This window comes from Heteronotia binoei, chromosome 9, assembly GCF_032191835.1.
Source record: "Heteronotia binoei isolate CCM8104 ecotype False Entrance Well chromosome 9, APGP_CSIRO_Hbin_v1, whole genome shotgun sequence".
Lineage (NCBI taxonomy): Eukaryota > Metazoa > Chordata > Lepidosauria > Squamata > Gekkonidae > Heteronotia > Heteronotia binoei.
Genome location: NC_083231.1, coordinates 58,047,304 through 58,065,869, shown reverse-complemented (window position 1 = coordinate 58,065,869; position 18,566 = coordinate 58,047,304). Strand labels below are relative to the sequence as shown.

At 41.1% G+C, this 18,566-nt stretch overlaps 1 protein-coding gene across 4 annotated transcripts in view; it reads left to right on the top strand.

Annotated features, from left to right (window-relative positions):
- Positions 1–18,566, top strand: part of DCLK2 (doublecortin like kinase 2) — a 137,146-nt gene that overhangs the window by 114,725 nt on the left and 3,855 nt on the right. For 2 of the 4 annotated variants that reach the window (XR_009555798.1, XR_009555797.1), the window contains 6 exons: positions 6,156–6,289; positions 9,122–9,199; positions 10,865–10,961; positions 13,603–13,683; positions 15,337–15,453; positions 16,140–16,220. Coding sequence is in view for 2 of the 4 variants with exons in the window: in XM_060246659.1 (XP_060102642.1) it covers positions 6,156–6,289; positions 9,122–9,199; positions 10,865–10,961; positions 13,603–13,683; positions 15,337–15,453 (507 nt within the window). In the remaining 2 variants the exon portion in view is untranslated. The remainder of the gene's footprint in view (positions 1–6,155; positions 6,290–9,121; positions 9,200–10,864; positions 10,962–13,602; positions 13,684–15,336; positions 15,454–16,139; positions 16,221–18,566) is intronic. The other 2 variants (XM_060246659.1, XM_060246658.1) reach the window with 1 other exon arrangement.

The following is an 18,566-nucleotide window of genomic DNA, read 5'->3' as shown; positions in this document are numbered from 1 at the left end:
AGTGCAGCAGCTAGTAATAACAAAATCACACCCATGTAAACAAGGAAACCAGGCAGCCAGTTGGCCCAAGTCCTATCTACCTTTCGCCGCATCAGCTTTTCCTTCACCTGTCGTCAAGATCTTCCTTGTCCTTCTTCTCAAGCTCCCAATACAGGAGGGTAAGGAGGTCAAGAAAATCAGCATATCTTATCCCTGGTCATTGGCAATAAGGGGCAGTGCCAGGTCACCAAAAGGCAAAGTCTTGGCTGGCACCACTGCATAAGAGGAACCCCATAGGGAAGGATAACTTCAGCCGCCCCATGGTGCCACTGGCACTGCCAGGGGTTGGGCTGGCATACCCACCCCAAGCCATCCGCAGATTAATCTGGTTAAAACCCCAAGCCCAGGCTTGAGAAGACCAAAGCCAGCAGGTGAGGTGTGGGTCTGGCTGGGGACCTGGAAGTAGCAGAGTGACCCCAGGGCCCCCAAGGCCAGACCAATCTAGAATACTGACTGCAATCAAATTTACCAGGCTGCACCTGTTGCTCCAACTGAGGGTGTCCATATCAGCTGCTTTCCACTGTACAGAAGCCAATGGCTCACTTGCTCTTGATTTGCCAACACCCGAAGGCACTATGACCACACTGCTGTGACAAGATGGCTTGCCTGACTGTTCTCAGGGGAAGACAGAGTACATCTGTTTGGAACTTTTAATTAGTGGCTTTCCTCATCTGATGCCTACCCACATGCCATTTGAGGGCTGAGGGAACAATCCTGAATATGAAAGGATGCCAACCTATCCAGAACAGCCTGCCTATCAAAGCCATCCTCTTCCTCATCTGAGTAGAAAGCCAGGGCCACCCTCTTGGGTGGGGCCCTGGGCATGGACTGTTTTCCCTTGGAGTGTCCCTGCCCATTCAAGATGCCATGTCCCTGTAGATTACAGCTAGCCTAAGATGGGGGTCAGTTCTAAGGTGGACAGAATGGTCACTGGGCCTAGCTGCAGCAGAATATAGGCTCACTCCAAATGCCCCGAGAGCTGCCTGTAGAAAGCATTCCCTCTGGGAATAAGAGAACAGCCCAATGCTTATTCCCTTCTTCCTCAGCTGAGCTGACAAAAAAATGGGTGGGGAAAAGGACATTTCTAGGCTAGGACCTGTGCCAAGCCTGTCATTGCCAGCCACAGGTTCTCACTTTCTTAGTTGCACCCTCAGGAATATTTCCCATTGTCCTATGCCCCAAACCTTCACTGATCATAAAGGGAGAGGGGCCAAAATAGGGAGGGTGTGTGTGCATGTGAGCGCCTGGGAGCCAGCCATGCAACCTCAGCTATAGCCAGCTACTGCCCCAAAACTGAATCTATGGCCCTGTCAAATGTTCTTGCTGCCACCTCTGTCCTCAGCCTTTGCTTTCTGACACCATAGACCTTGCCCTGGATCAGAGAGATGAGCCACGGAATTCCTCTCTGCTCAAGCACTAGACAAAGACTGAGTAGGTGGGGCAGAGCTGGCCATTATAGCTGGTTCCACCGCCTGCCGAAGAACCAGGATGCCCTGAGCCCTGCTACTCTTCCTCTTTCCAGTGGAGGCAAAGGCAGTCCTTGTCAGCACAGCCAGATAGGGCCATATTAGTTTCATTGCATGTTTATATTGTTTGTGAAGGAAATTATTTGAGTCTGTCAGGAAAATCAAGATTTTACAACACAGCACCTAGTAATATAGCTGTTTGCTACGTGAAAACCTCAGTGAGCAATAAGGTGGAGTTTGAGCACAAGCAACAGTAACTGCTATTTCTGGTGCATTCTTCTTCTGGATTATTTTAGTTACTCAGGTAGGCAGTTTGAGTTCTGAAAACTGAACTGAGAAACCACAAGTGGGATAAAGTATTAGGAAATTCCATAGTCCATTAACACCACACTTCTATTTTCTGGATCTAGAAGGCTGGCTTCTATTCAGCTGGCCTTGAACCAAGTTGATTTCCTGTGTACCTGGAGAATCTTTCCCCACACAACAAAGTATGCACAGACTTCCACCTGTTCAGTTGATGTCCCTCTTGTAGTGCTCTAAGATAAGCATGAGCTATCAAGTTCACTATTAGAAGCCGTATATGAGAAATGATTGTGAAAATATTAGGTCTTACTGTTTATTGTCTATAAGAAGGGGGTAAATCAGGGGCATCTAGGTAGTTGAAAGTATTTTTCCACCAGAGTTAAATACATAGATTGACTTGGGTTTGGTGCCCAAATCTCTTGTTTTTATCTGCTATAACAGACTAACATGGTTACTTGTTTTGTTTGGGTGGGGAACTGGCAGGAGGGATAGTATGAGAAATCTGGAAAAATACTGCTTTCTTACAAATAGGTTTTCATATCTTCAAGTAACAACATTGGCTACAGATGTTGTAACCATTTCAGAAATTCTTGGCAATGTTCCTTGTTAGTGAAAAATAACCGCAAGGGGGAAACTCTCATTTAGCAAGTTTTGATTGTTCACTTGCAGAAGCAAAATACTGTTGATTATGTTTTCTTTAAATCCATAATAGTGACATCAGGAACTTAGCAAATTGGACCTTTTAGGGTAATCTGACACCTTAAGCTCTCATCAGTAATCAGTATATAAATAGGGACATATGTTCTTTTTACTAAAGAGATTACACAACAGAGGAATCTTTATCCATGACCGCAGTAGACATGTTAAGGTGATAGAAATAGTTCACAATGTAAATTATTTCTTATCCTACCAATATATTTAGTTAATCATCCAGTTGTCTGATTTGCTTTTGCTTAGTTCTTCATTACTATATATGCAAATAATAAAAAGGATAGATGATATCATCTGGTTTATGGATAATAGACATTAAAGATTTTAATTTAATTTAATTTTTTAATTTATATCCCACTCTATCCTGCAAGTGGGTTCAGGGTGGTTTACAACAGTAAAATAACAGAGTTAAAATAATATCATAGGGAAAGATGATATTCAGATGATATTCATCAATAAAATCATTCAGTTAAAGTCAATTGAAATAAATTACCAACAGAAATAGAAACCAACTTTCAGAAAACAGTAAACCTTTAAAAAAACAGAAACTTTAAAAAGCAGCATCATTTTATTTATTTATTTTATCAAATTTATATCCCACCCTCCTCTAACGGGCTCATGGGTTCATTTGCTCTTGACATAAATAACTTGCCTATCTTTGAAGGGGCTGGTGAATGCTGTTTTTTAGGCTTCTGGTTTTTAAAAATCTGTTTCTCACAACAATCCTGTGAGACATGTTAGGTTAAAGTAGGACATTTTTTAAAATGATGGTACTCATTTCAGGGTTCAACAAAGTCCCAAGCAGGCAATTGGCAGAAGTATGAGTACTGGTACTTTTCTTTTAAACAACAAAAAAACCACTAGAAAGAGTGACTCAGTCATGGTCACTCAGAGAGTTGTCCTGAGCAGGAAGTCAAACACAGAGCAGCTAACTCAACTCTTTGTTGTAATTTAGCTGGGAATCAGAGCTGGATCCAATCACGTGCAAGATCTTATGCAACATCTAGCTCTTTCTTCCATATATGTTTATGGTGTCTAGAGAACTAGAAGTGGGAGATACAATACATTTACCGTATCTTTTTGTTGCCTTTTTCTAGTTCTCTAGAAGCTGAAAAAATTGAACAAGTGTAAATGGTATTTGTATGCAAGTAGAAAAAACAGGCATTCTCAGTCTGTCATGATCCTTGTTTTAATGTTGCTTAGGTTTTCCTTGCTAACTGCTTTACATAGTAGAAGGAACTTTCAGATGAATATAGGATCTTACTTCCATTTTCTTTTACAGCTGGCGTCTTAAAAAAGGTGAAGGGATATATCTGCCTTCTGTTTGGTTTCTTACCTCTGGCTTGGATCTAGTAGAGTTTCTGAAGATAGAAGGATTTCTGCCCATAGAGTGTGACTTCCTCATCTCACCCTTCCAGGAAAAGCATTCGATGGGGCAATTTGGCTGTAGGGGGAGGGGGAGAGAAGAAAGTCACACTCTGCAGACAGAAATCCTTCCTTCCATGGAAATGGTCCATTGAATCCAACCCAATACATTCCCTTGTGGTTTCTGTTTACAGCCAGAACTATGTCCCTACCCATATGCTTGCTTCTTGCTCTTTCCAAAATTGGGACAGATAGTGCACTAATCAGTTTGGAGCATGACTGTTATTTATTTGTTGGTTTTGAGTATTTATTCACTGTCTCCTCGTGTAGATGCCTGAGATGACTTAATAACACAAAAATCAGCTAGATGCATAGGGTTAGATCCAGCCAACTTTTAAAACTCAATTTTACCCAATTCACTTTCTTACTACAGTCCCATTCCACATGGCCTTTGTCCATACCAGCTCCATGATCCCCAACATAGTAATTTGACTACTCAAAGGAGGACCTCTTCATTTTTTTCACCAGCGGAAAAGCTAGTTGGATCCAGTGCACAAAAACCAGCAGTATTCAGTTAATAATAAAACTGCAGACATGACAGCAATACCATAGCAGCAAGAAAATAGCAGCTGGAAGCATAAAACACAAGTTGTAATTAATGATAATAATTAAAATAATAGTTAACACAGTAGTTAAAAAAACAGCAATAAGACCATCCAGTACAGACCATCCAATAAGATAACATAAGAACTGGGCAACTAAATTTGTCTTCCTCTAGTGACTGAACTAGTCTCTAAAGTGTAAAAACTAAGTTCATCATTAAATGCAACACCCACTTGGAAACTTATTCATGCTTCAGGATAAATGAGGAAGGGAATGTGTTCCATTATGAAAATATCCTGTAACTAATGGAATTTGTCCTCTCATATACAAAGATTATCAGTGCTTGAAAAAGAGGTAACTCGAAATGGACTCTTAAATGTCTGTTGATGTGATTTTGCTGAAAATTTGGAACTTTCATGATAGTGAGACATCCTCTTACAGCTACTTTGCAAGTTCTAGGAGGTTATCTTTGGTGAAGTTGGATTTCTAGGGACTTTGTATTACATCATCCTTCTGGACATGAATATGATTGTGTGAACTGCAGAGAATTCCACATATATATTTTAGTTGGTTGTGGAATTATTACAATGGTATATTATTGTGATATTTGATTAATCTGGGAAATGAATAGGCAGCTAAGACACTTCTAAGATTGACATGATATCTTGTCTGTTTCACACCACCCAGTAATCTAGCTGCCTCATTATAGACCTGTTAAAGTTTCGGACAGTCTTCAAAGGCAGCCACATGTAAAGCACCTGGGTATCTAATCTAAAATGTGCATATTTTAGAGGATATAGATGTGGGAACTGTGTGTGTGTATTCATACAGAATGCCTCTCATAGGGTGTTCCCATTTTGTTCAGCACACACCTCCCATTTTGTTCAGCACACACCCCTCTCATGATTTGATCCTTTGTTACAAAATGGATGACTGTTAACACAATTACATGCTGTTTTTACACATGGTTTGCTAATTCCTTTTTGAATCCTACAATAGTGTGTTTCTAAATGCTTCTCTAAGCATAAGCAATTAATTGTGTGTTTCATTTGTCTGTTAACATAAAGAGAGGATAGATTTGTAGATCTCTTTGTGTTCATGCTTTTCAGACAAGTATCTAGAATTCATAAAAACATTTTTGTCTCGTATCAGTGCATGTGAGCACATTTTTCTGCAAATGACAGTGGGGCTTTTTTTCATTCAAGAATTAGCTTATGTCCATTTGCTGCCTCTTTTTGCTGCTTGGATACAAATTGGTGCTTATCCTAAATCAGGGAAAGAAGATTTTTTTAGATGAAGCTGATTAATGGGGAGAAGAGGGTTTAAATGCATATTGTGCGTACTGATTCTTTATCGGAGTTTTCATCATTCCTTTTTCATATTTTTACAAATATATTACAAACTTTCCTATGAAATTTCCACTTTCCCCATTAGTCTTTGATTCTATCCACTGCTTAGAATCACTGTTACATATTCATTTTTTTTTCTTGGATGGGAGAATATTATTGTGAAGTATTTAATTGCAACATGCACTTCACAAAATTTATAGCAGTAATCTTTACAGCTGTAAACACACCAGTATTGCAATAAGCAGTTAGACACCAGTATTGTTGTACAGCAATAAGACACCAGTATTATTGTATCTCTATTTCTATATACAAATTTTAGGTCTGTGAGTATTCTGATGGAACTAAGTCCTTGAAGTTGGGAGATTTTGGACTAGCCACAGTGGTTGAAGGACCACTGTATACAGTCTGTGGCACACCAACTTATGTGGCTCCAGAAATTATTGCAGAGACTGGGTGAGAATATGTATTTAACATTGATTATTTTTGTCATTGTAGTTAATTTCATATTTGGTATGGACCAGAATGCAATATAGTGAGGTTTGAATACCTGATAGATGTATAATTGACATTTTATTGTAGTCTGTATAATATATTCTGAAATGGGATTCACTCAATATGACTCTCAGTATGTTTTTGGTAGAGGGGAAGATGTATTAGGCTTTGCAAAAAATCTACCATTGGATAAATCCTTACAGTTTCTTAAAAACATCTACATGCGCCCCCTTGCCCAGATTACTCGGAGGTTTGGGCTTGGGTGTCACCAATATGCAGATGACACCCAGCTCTATCTACTAATGGATGGCCGACCTGACTGCATTGCAGGCCGTGGCAGTTTGGTTCAGGCTGAGTGGGCTGAAGTTGAACCCAATGAAGACGGAGGTCCTTTGCTTGGGTCGCGGTGCTCCCGGAGGGGAAATTCCCCTGCCGGTCCTTGACGGTGTGCCGCTGAAAGCGGCCCATAGGGTCAAGAGCTTGGGGTTTTTTCTGGAGCCTTCATTATCAATGGAGGCACAGATAGCGGCCACTGCCAAGTCCGCATTTTTTCATCTTCAACGGGCGAAGCAACTGGCCTCCTTCTTGGAGCGCCGGGACCTATCAACGGTGATCCATGCTACGGTCACCTCGAGATTGGATTACTGCAATGCCCTCTACATGGGGCTGCCCCTGTGCTGAACTCGGCGGCTGCAGCTGGTGCAGAACGTGGCGGCTAGGCTGTTATTGGGACTCCCAAGATGGGAGCACATACAGCCGGGGCTGCGCGGACTGCACTGGCTGCCAGTAGTGTTCCGAGTCCGTTACAAGGTGCTGGTCATTACCTTCAAAGCCCTATATGGCCGAGGACCTGCCTACCTGAGGGACCGTCTCTCCCCATATGAGCTCCAGAGAGCGCTGAGGTCAGCAGGGAAGAACCAGCTGAATGTCCCCGGGCCAAGGGAGGCCAGATTGAAGACCACCCGGGATCGGGCCTTCTCAATTGCATCCCCACTATTATGGAATCAACTCCCGGAGGCGTACGGGCCCTGCGATGCTTAGATCAGTTCCGCAGGGCCTGTAAGACCTACCTGTTTAAAACAGCCTTCACCTAATGCTGAGCTAAGGAAATGCTGCTGGATATGTTTTTAGCCACAGAATGTATTAAAGATCGAAGTTATAGCACCACAATTAATTAATTTTAATACAATTTGTAAATGGTTTTACGTCGATTTTATAACTATAAATGTAAGTACTATGTATAATTTTATAATTTTATTGTACTGGATTCATATGTTTATTTATTTATTTATTTATTTATTTATTATTTATTTTATTTGATTTATATCCCGCCCTACCCCACCGAGGTGGGCTCAGGGCGGCTTACAACAGTAAAAGCTAACAGAAATCGGTTTAAATATGATTAAAATTATACAATAAAAACATAAAAACCTAAAAATACATAAAACTCACATCGGTATACACTATGCTACATTTTCCTTAAATCAGTCCTTCAATTTCCAATATTCAGTAATCTGATGTTTGAGATTTAGTATTCGGCATTCTGATCACAATTAATTATATGCCAACCGGAAGAGGGTTGTTTTACAGGCCCTGCGGAACTGCTCCAGGTTCCGCAGGGCCCTCACCTCCTCCGGGAGCTGATTCCACCAACAGGGAGCTGCAATCGAGAAGGCCCTGTCCCTGGTCGCTTTCAGACGGGCCTCCTTTGGCCCAGGGATTACAAGGAGGTTCTGAGACCCTGACCTCAGCACTCTCTGGGGAACATGTGGGGAGAGACGGTCCCTAAGGTAGGCAGGTCCCAGACCATAAAGGGCTTTAAAGATCATAACCAGCACCTTGTACCGAACTCGGTATGTTATCGGCAGCCAGTGCAGTTCCCGAAGCCCCGGCTGAATGTGCTCCCGTCTAGGGAGCCCTAACAACAGCCGGGCAGCGGCATTCTGCACTAGCTGCAACTTCCGGGTTCGACACAGGGGCAGCCCCATGTGGAGGGCATTGCAGTAGTCCAGCCTCGAGGTGACCGTTGCATGGATCATTGTTGCCAGGTCGCCGTCCTCCAGGAAAGGGGCCAGCTGCCTTGCCCGCCTAAGATGAAAGAATGCGGACTTGGCAGTGGCTGCTATCTGGGCCTCCATAGTTAGGGTAGGCTCCAGTAGCACTCCCAGGCTCCTAACCCTGTGCGCCGCTGACAGAGGCACACCGTCGAGGGCCGGTAAGGGAATCTCCCTCCCCGGACCACGGCAACCCAGGCAAAGGACCTCTGTCTTCGTCGGATTTAGCTTCAGCCCACTCAGCCTGAGCCATCTAGACACGGCCTGCAATGCCAGGTCCAGGTTTTCTGGGACACAGGCAGGCCAGCCGTCCATAAGTAGATAGAGCTGGGTGTCATCAGCGTACTGGTGGCAGCCCAGCCCATATCTCCGGGCAATCTGGGTAAGAGGGCGCATATAGATGTTAAACAACATCGGGGATAGAACTGCTCCCTGAGGAACCCCGCAATCCAACGGGTACCTCTGGGACAATTCACCCCCAATCGCCACTCTTTGTCCCCGACCTTTGAGGAAATGTCCTACAGAATTCACCCCCAATCGCCACTCTTTGTCCCCGACCTTTGTTGTGAGCCGCCCTGAGCCTGCTCTTGTGGGGAGGGTGGGATATAAATAAAAAGTATTATTATTATTATAAAAAATCATATACAGTTACATGCCTGTAAATCTGAAGCCTTAATATGACAAATCTTGCAGTATATGTGAAAGACATTCCAGACTCTCACTTTTTTTTTTTTTACAGTTATGGCTTAAAGGTGGACATTTGGGCTGCAGGGGTCATAACTTATATATTGCTATGTGGGTTTCCACCATTTCGTAGGTAAGATTGTATAAAGTATTGTTTCTCCCTGTCCACAACATTCCTGTATTTTTATGATAAATATATCTCCATTCTTTTTCCTATTTCAGCTGTTTTCATTCCATCTTCATACCTTCCTCACGTTCAGATAATTCCAATGCCTTTAGTTCATCTGTCATCAGTATATTCAGGCAAAAAGCAATATGTTTATAGGAAGAGTTGAGTAGATTATATTGTTTTAACAGAGGTAGGCATAATTTCCAACACGAAACTGGTTTCTCCATCTTTATATTCTCCTTGAATGTCAAGCTTCATTGTGTTAAGCATGTAGAGCTTGCCCTCTAGTGTTATGAGCTGGACTCGCACATTTTGTCATTGTAATCCATACACTGAATATGACCTCAAAAGTTCCAGACATTGTAAAAAGTATTTAAAACATTCCATTTTAGTAGCTGTAAGCATTTGGTTGGTCAAGTGGCTAGACCAACTTCAGCTTCATTTAACTTGGTTAAGACATGCCTGTTATACAGGGCTTCCAGGTGTGTGAATTATTCATGCTTCTGCAAATGAATGTGCAAAGTGGACCAATATAGCTGTAAATCACAGATCCTACTGATTTGAGGAAAATAAAGATATTGCCTCATATTCTGTGGGTTATGGCAGCAATGCTTTTTCTGTACCATTTCCAGTGAACAAATTGCTTCTGTAGGACATTTCTGAAAAGATAACTGTAAGTATCTGAAAAGATAGCTGGAAGTAATAGAGTAACAATTTCTCTTCCACCATTATTAGATTTTAGTAGCTGCTCCTGCTTGTATTGTGAAGGAAAGAAAATAATTTTGTTTTCCCAGAACTTGCTTCAATCTGCAGATAGGAGAAAACTTAATTATATACCCTCTCACCTATTTGGAGGTGGAAAGTGCTATCAAGTCATAGTGGACTTACGGCTACTGCATAGGGCTTTCAAAGAAAGAGTTGAACGGAGGTGGTTGCCATTGCCTGTCTCTGCATAGCAACCCTGGACTTCCTTTATCTCCCATTCAACCACTAACTAGAGCTGATGAGAATCAGACTAGCTTAAGCTATCCAGGCCTGACACTTCTCTGTTTAGCCAAGACTAAATACAGAATATTCATCATGTCCTTCTTATCTAGCCAAAGTTTGCAATTTCAAAGATTTGCTTGGCGGAAAGGGGGGGGGGCGGGTCCGTGCAAGCATACAAATGTGTATGAGCGTGGAGACAGATTATAGTAAATAACTGTCTGACATTTTTTTACATCCTTCCTCTAAGAAAGTAAAGATGATCTGCATCCAGCTTTTGTTTTCTACTCATGAGAAGTAAGTTTGGCTGAGAAATTGGCTGGCCCAAGATCAGCCACTTGAGATCCATGGATACATGCAGACTTGAGCCTGTGGTCAGCATGCTAACTGGATTAGTGAATGTTGATGTTACTTTATGTACTACTATGGTGCTCACATATACCTTATTGGATTTGAAGCAGCTAGAAATCTTCCTTTTCTGTCCAGTTGTTCTCTTCACACTCCTTTCAGGTACATTAAATCCAGAGTTGTGTAACAGTGAAAACAAAGGCAAATTTCTGTGATCTGACTAATCATTTTCCAATTTTAAATATGTTAATTTTAACTAGTATGCTGAATTATTTTCTGGCTTGCCTTGATCCACAGTGAGAACAATGTCCAAGAAGATCTGTTTGACCAGATCCTTGTTGGAAAGCTAGATTTTCCTTCTCCATACTGGGATAACATCACTGACTCTGCCAAGGTACTGGGTTGTATTAATTATGATGGGCTTGAATTTATGCAACCATTTCTTACAGTTAGGCTTATTCTTCTGCCATAACTGGCTGCAGCGAAAACAGCTGAAAACACAGCGATCTCATGGCCTGCAACATTCATGCTAGCCTGGGTGCAAACCTTTCTCTGTGTTACTGAACTAGTGTTGTTGGTACAATATTATATATTAATCACAAATTTCAGATAATTCTCTAGTTTCAGTGTCTCTCAGTATAAGTAATTTTCTGTTTTGACATAAGTTCATGGTCTTACTTAAAAAGAAAAGAGAGAACCAGAGAGGGAGTGTTGATGTGGGAACAACAAGCAATTGATTTGTACAACTCTCATTATTGCTTCTAGCTTTAATTTTAATAGTTCAGAAAAACTTTGCCAGGATTTAGTGCTACTTAACATTCCTGTGTTTGTGTGTTGTCATCTGATCTATGAGGGTTAGTTTCTCTCAACAGCTTTAATGGTTCTGCTCATATTTAGCAAGAATGGTCAAGTGTTTGGGAAAAAGTAAATTCAGACTGATTCCACACTAGCAGTTGCTCCACCTGCAGGCTTCTGCTTTCCTCAGATTAAGTGATCAATTCCTTGCCAGTTGCTGCACAAGCACATTTTGACCTGCAGCTCCCTCCAATTTCCTTAACTTCACAGCTTGTTGCTTTGTTTTTTTGGAGATTCGTAAACTGCAGGGAAATTGGAGAGAGCCATGGGTCAAAATGCAGCCATGCAGTGACTAGTGAGGAATCAATTGCTTGATCTGAGAAAAGCAGAAGCCCATGGGCGGAGTGACTGATAGTGAAGAATCGGTCTCAGAGTCTAGGAGAAATGAAGAATAGAACAAGTGGGAACCTGCAAGGATTTGCAGAAAGTATCTCCTTTCCACAGCCCACTATTTCCCTTTCCTGAAAGCCCCCACAGCTCTCCCATTTTCCCTGCTGTATTTTCCCTTGGGTTGCCAACTTCAAAGTGAGGCCTGGAGATTCCCTGGAATTACAATATGTCTCCTAGCTACAGAGATCAGTTTTCCCTTAAGGTTGCCAGCTCTTGCTTCAGGAATTCCTGGATATTTGGGGGTAAAGCCTTGGAAGGGTGAAGTTTGAGGAAGGAAGTGACAACAGCAAATCCACCCTTCAAAGCAATCATTTTCTCCAGAGGAACAGATCTCTGTCACTTGAAGAGCAGTTGTAATTCCACATAGATTGAGTTTCCAGCTCACAAGTGTTAAGATTTGAGTGGTCCTTTCATGGTTGTTATAGCACTTTGTACTTGTAATAAAATTTAATGTTGAGCAGTTTACATTTTGCATAGAAGTTTGAATGTTTACCATTGTATAAGTATGCATTTTTGGATATTGTTATTGTGTATTGTATATTGTTTTAGATAATTTGGATAGTGACAAAAATATTGCAACTTGGGATATTTAGTAATAAAAGGAGTTTTTAAATTCGTTTTCTATAGTTAAGTTTCACAACTTTTGGTTTTTGGTGCCTACCTGCAGATTGACAACACTATTGCCCCTGGAAGAAACAGCTGCTTTTGATGGTGGAGTCTATGGTATTATACCCCTCTGAGGCTCCTCCTCTCTTTAAACCCCACTTCCTGGGCTCCATCCCACAAATATTTAGGAATTACCTCTCTTGGAGTTGGCAACTGAATTTCCTTCCCACCCAACAGCCAACCTACCTTTATCGGCCCCTCTGACTTAAACTTTCCTTCTATGTACCCCCAGTGGCTTGTTCCTAGGAAAACTAACGTCCAGTTGTGTGGTGGGAGCCACTGGGCAAGGCCCACTTGCATGGTAGGGAACCCTCAAGGATTTGTGGGGTGGCACCTCACTTTCTTCTCTCCTCACTCTATTTCCTCTTTCTGCCTTTCTAGTACCTTCCATATTGTCTCTTCTTTCCATGCCACATTCTCTCCTCAGCCATTCCTTTTATCTGCATCCCATCTTCAGCTATATTTTACTGCACCTTTCTCCACAGTGGGGACTAAAGCAGCTTACATTATTCTCTTTTTTGTCCTTTGTATCCACAACACAATCCTGCAAGGAAGGTGTGGCTGAAAAGTATTAACTGGTCCAAAATCACCACATGAGCTTCCATAGCCAGATGGAGATTTGAACCTGGGTCCCCTAGACCTACTCTGAATCTCTAACTGCTTCACCACACTGGCTTTTTTAGGGTGGCTGCTGTTGAAGAGTAACAAGCACCCATGCCTAGAGTCATGGAAGTTGGATGGTATCAGGTAACCTGTAGGTTATTCCCAGGCCCAGGATTGCTATCCTCCAGATGGGACCTGGAGATCTCCCAGAATTACCCAACTTGGAGCTGCCCAACCTAGTTAGGCTTGGCCCCCAGGTGCCTTCCCTCGAAGGTGAAAATATGCCTGGAAAGGCCTCTGGTTTGTAGAAAGGTCTGTCTTGCTTCTTCACAGCTCCAGTTGCTGGATTTAAGTATCCAAAATTTAATGGACTGCACTATTAGAATATAAGATGTTCCTAGGAAAAAGCAGTCTTTCATGTTAATGCGAATATCCAGGCTTAAGGCTTTGGCCAAAAGAGTCATATAATTAAATGCAAGTAATATCAGTGGTATTCATTTTTTCTCCTTTTTTTTCTTCAGGAGTTAATTAGTCTGATGTTACAAGTAAATGTGGAAGCACGATATACAGCATCTCAGATTTTAAACCATCCCTGGGTGTCGGTGAGTCATGTACTTTCTTATACTGCACATTTAGACATAGTTAATTTTAAAGACGCTCTCATTGAATTAAAGCTTTTCTCTTCTGAGCTACAGCTAATGGTGAAGTCCTAACTTTATGACATGACTAAGCATGCTGCAAGTTACCTGCACACTGTGTGTTTTAAAATGGAGATAGATCATGAAGAGTAGCCATATTAGTCTTTAAGGTGCTATGGAACTCTTTTCTACTTCTACAGACAGACTTGCAGAATTCTCACAAAAGCTCGTACTCTGCCAAAAATTTTGTTGGCCTCTAAGGTTCTACTGGATGCTTGTTCTTTTCTTTTAAAAAATGGTTCATAAAGGATAAATCATAATAGAAAACTTTCATGTGCTGTATTCACTGTGCACTGAAAAGGCCGAGGTGGCCCGTGGCTTATCTGTATCATTTGAAGTTGCATCAGTCCTCCTAGCAACGCGGGTAACTGGGATAGGAAGAGAGCTTAAAGTCCATCTCCCAACAATGGTTGATAAATACAGATTAGCAGCGCATTTGGGGTGGAAACCAAATATATTAAGACAGCCTTTCACTAACCGAGAGTCTTCTTCTGACCAATGAAATGTTTTGAAAAAGATTCTCATTTAATAAAAGTATAGCACAGGAGGGCCCTGGATTTATGTGTCTTGAAGCCTGTTTTTCGACATGGGTCTTCGGGACGGTTTGGGGTGAACACCTACACATTTTAACTTTCTGTATAATGTGCTCCTCCAGAAACTCCAGCTGGTGCAGAACGCTGCACAGATGTTGACTTCGTCGCCTGTACGGGCACGGATCCATCCTGTGCTGTGTGAACTGCACTGGCTCCCCATTGAGTACCAGTTCCAGTTCAAGGTGTTGGTACTTATCTTTAAAGCCCTATATGGCCAGGGGCCAGTATACCTTCGAGACCACCTCTTCCTGTATGAGCCCCTTAGATCCTTACGATCAGCAACCAACAACTTTTGGTAATACTTGGCCCCAGAAACGTCCATCTGGCCTCGTCCATCTGGCCTTTTTAGCCCTGGCCCCTGCCTGGTGGAATGAGCTCCCCCTGGAGATCTAGGCCCTGCGGGATCTGCTTCAATTCTGCACAGTCTGTAAAACAGAGCTCTTTCGCCAGACTTTCAGCTGAGGCAGCAGGCGTCACTTGTTATCGGCCTTCCCCCCTCATTTCATCTGCTGGACCTGGGCCTGGGCAGTAGGTCACATCTGTGAGACAGAATCTGCCATCTTAGTCTGTTTGATTTTAGATTTTATGTATTTTAAACTGGTCTTTTACTGTTTTTACTGTTGACTGTTTTTATGATGTAACCCTCCATGAACCTGTTCTACGGGAAGGGCGGACTAAAAATTGAATAAAATAAATAAATAAAATAAAGAACTGTATCAAAGCAAAAATGCTTGATGAGATAATGTTGACAGTAGCATTACTAAATTAAGCCTCTTGCTATTCCAACAATTTCATCCATATTGTGTTTTTAGAATTCCCCTCAAACTAAACTACTTGGCAAGTCACAAAGGAGTAGAAATTGCTGTCTAGACTAGCTACATCCATCCCATTCCAAAAATAAAAGAAAAAGAAATTACTATTAAAATGTGTATTGCTGTTGTTTTTTTCATCCTCCTTTGACTAGGATGATGCCTCCCAGGAGAATAATATGCAAGCTGAAGTAACAGGTAAATTAAAGCAGCACTTTAACAACACACTACCCAAACAGAATAACCCAACCGCAGGGGTTTCTGTCATCATGGTAAGCAAATACATCATTGTCATTAATTATTCACTAACTATCAGCCATTTAATCCTCAAAAAACCAGAATCATGTGAAATCCTTCCACTGAAAAAATAACGATGCACATTCCTCATTGTGTCTACATTTCTCTCGCATTGGATGTGTGGGCATGTGAACACATTTTTAAGAACGCTACTTAAATAGGAATTACAGAAATGACTTTTCATATTCAGATTACTCTGAATAATCAAAAGTTATTACTGTCCACAAACAGTTCTTCCATCTCCGTCTTCTGTTGCCATTCAGCTCTGTCAGAGTTGGCTTTTAACTGTTATCTCTGTGGCTGTAATGAATTTATGTCTCTTAAAATACAGCCTTTTGGCAGTGAAGTTCTTAAAGATGATGCTTAAGTTAGTGGTCAGTTTCTGTTTGCATTGCATCACTAACATACAGTACAGTGGCCACTGACATGCCATTAGGACACCTGAAATCCATTTTAGATTGGAAAGGAAAATTTTGGATGTGCAGAAAGATTATATTACCTTGTTTCAGGATGTGGACCTGATAGTGTGGCTGTGTTTGTGATGCATGACAGCTTTAAATGTAGTGTTTTGTTTTGTTTTTAATTTTAAAACCAAATATAAGAGCAGAAAGAAGGGCAAACTATTGTAGGCTGATACTGTTGCTTGCATTTTGTTTGACAGTTTGACTTGACAGTCTGAGGAACCTCAGAGCTTCATACTTTGTATTGTTGAGACTATGGATAAACCTGAAGCAGAAACCTGGTATCAAATACATTATTAAATAGAGTGATTTTAAATTCTAACTCTTAGCTGCTCTCCAGTTTGCACGCCCTTTTAAGCTTGCCTCCAGTCTTCAGAATAATATAGCTTACAGCTTTTTATTGGTGTGGAGTTTTCTAATTCTCTGGCCTGCTCGTTTTGCTTCCAGTCAATGAAGCATCCCCCATACACTTGTTTAACTTCCCATTTTCTCTGCCTTACCTCCTTCGTTGCTCATAAAGGCTGAAATAGGAATTATTCTCTGAGAAAACATACAGAGAGCAGGCTTTGTGGTAGTAAGTAAATGGGATCTGTTGATTTCTTTTAATATGGTCACTTGCAGTATTAATTAGTTGGGAATCAAGAGAGAAGATAATTTCTGAAGGGGCCCAACAAAAAAAAATCATTTTTGTTTAAGACCTTCTTTGTTCATCCTCCAATTACCTGCTAATTAATTCTGACAAGTGTGAACTGGCCATAGCAAAACACAGGATATAACAGAAACTGGGGAGGGGGGGATCAAAAGTACTACTTACCTTTATCACTGGGGCTTATGTTTATTATAAAACCCATGGCATTTTAGGAAATCAGGAAACAAAGTTTTAAGTGGAGGACATGAACTATGCAAGACAACACAGTTACTGTCACATTTGTTTCACTTCTGTGGTAAGCATCCAGTTTCTGTTTCCAGCCATACAGATTAATATCTTAACTGAATCCTAATTCATTTTCAGTTTTGAGTTGCAAAAAATCAGAAAACAATTTTTCCACTGAAAATCTGAGCAAAGGCAGATAAAGTCCTCATGTGGTAGAAGAATGAAATTACATTTAAAGGATGGTTTGCTGCTGTTCCTTGTGATTTAAAAATGCATAAAATAGTACATTTAAATAATTTTAGTGCTGCTTTTTTCAGAATGTGATTCATTGTTTTTGTAAATGTTGCAAAGCTATTGGTTCTGCTTCAAGTAAGTCTAGTGTCTGTCCCTTGCTTCCTCTTTTGCTTCCTTTCCCAATGCCTGCATTGCTTTCCTCTGAGTAGGTCCAAGCCAATGGTATGTACTTACTATGCTGCTTTTTGGCCACATTAAAATATATTCTTTTGGAGTCTGACAGAAAAGGAGAAGTAACCCGATTGCAGTCTGATGTTGGGATGTCTGTCTTATGCAGAAACAGCATAGGACATTCTTTCATTGCATTTATATGTCTGCATCATCTCACCCATTTATGGTGTCCTGTGTATTTGAACATGTATACAAACCTGCCTTGTGCTGTAAGTCTGTCTAGCTTAGTTTAGTCCACTTGGATGGGCACTGGCTTACTAAGGCTTAAGGCAGGAAAAAAAATGGCTTTCCCAATACTTGTGTTCTAGGCTAGAGCTGAACCTGTGAGTCACATCCTCTTCTGTCCTTATTTAGAATCAGATTCCTTTTAAATTGGAATGGCTCTTTAGTTTTCCAAAGACAAGAGAAATAAAGAGCATCTCAAAAAGGCTTTTTGCCTGGATGCTGCTCCTGCTCATGGCAATCTCTGATGCTGTTGCCAGTGTTTCTCATAAATGAGCTTTCTTGGCATTCATATTTTCAAATGGAGAATGCACTTCTGTATTCCAACTTCATTAGTCCAACTAAATCTGCAGCACATCATCTATTCCATTCCGAGGCTTTGTACACTGTAGATCTTTCCACAATGCTCCCAAGGCTTTTTGTTCTTTTTGAGTCCTTTTTGTCCTGATTGAGTTCTTGTCCGATTAAGAGTTATGGAGAACATTAAAGCTTGCAAATGTTTTGTGATATTTTGGTCTGGTACTAATAAAAGGTATGGGATGATTTTTGGTTTTGTACTCTTTTTTTGTTGGCCAACATGATTCCCTAAAAACTTTGTTGTTAGGTACGTGCTAGCATAGACAATCAGATTCTTAAGCAATAATTTTGTTATCTGATGACAAGTAGAGTTGCTTGTGACCTAAGCAGTCTTGGAAGCACCTTTATATAGTTAGTAGAATCAAATATTTTCTAGACTCTGCTACTTCAGAGAGTGTGCATAGTCAAACCGTATATTTGGAAAAAATGGCACATGGGGAGAGTCCATGTTCATTGAAAACTATCAAAACAGAAGGACAGCTTCATGTAACTTTCACAGTTTATTCATACTTTGTCCATGAAACATGATAGCTAAACTCCCACCCTGGACAGGAAGATGACTGAACAATATAAAATGTGGGAGGGAGGGAAGGACACAGGGAATGTGGAGAGAAGAGAGGCTGAAAGTAACAAGAAGATTAAAAGATAGGTAGACAGAAGAGGTTGCCTGGGGAGATGAGAGAAAACGGAAGGCTGGAGAGGGAGCAGA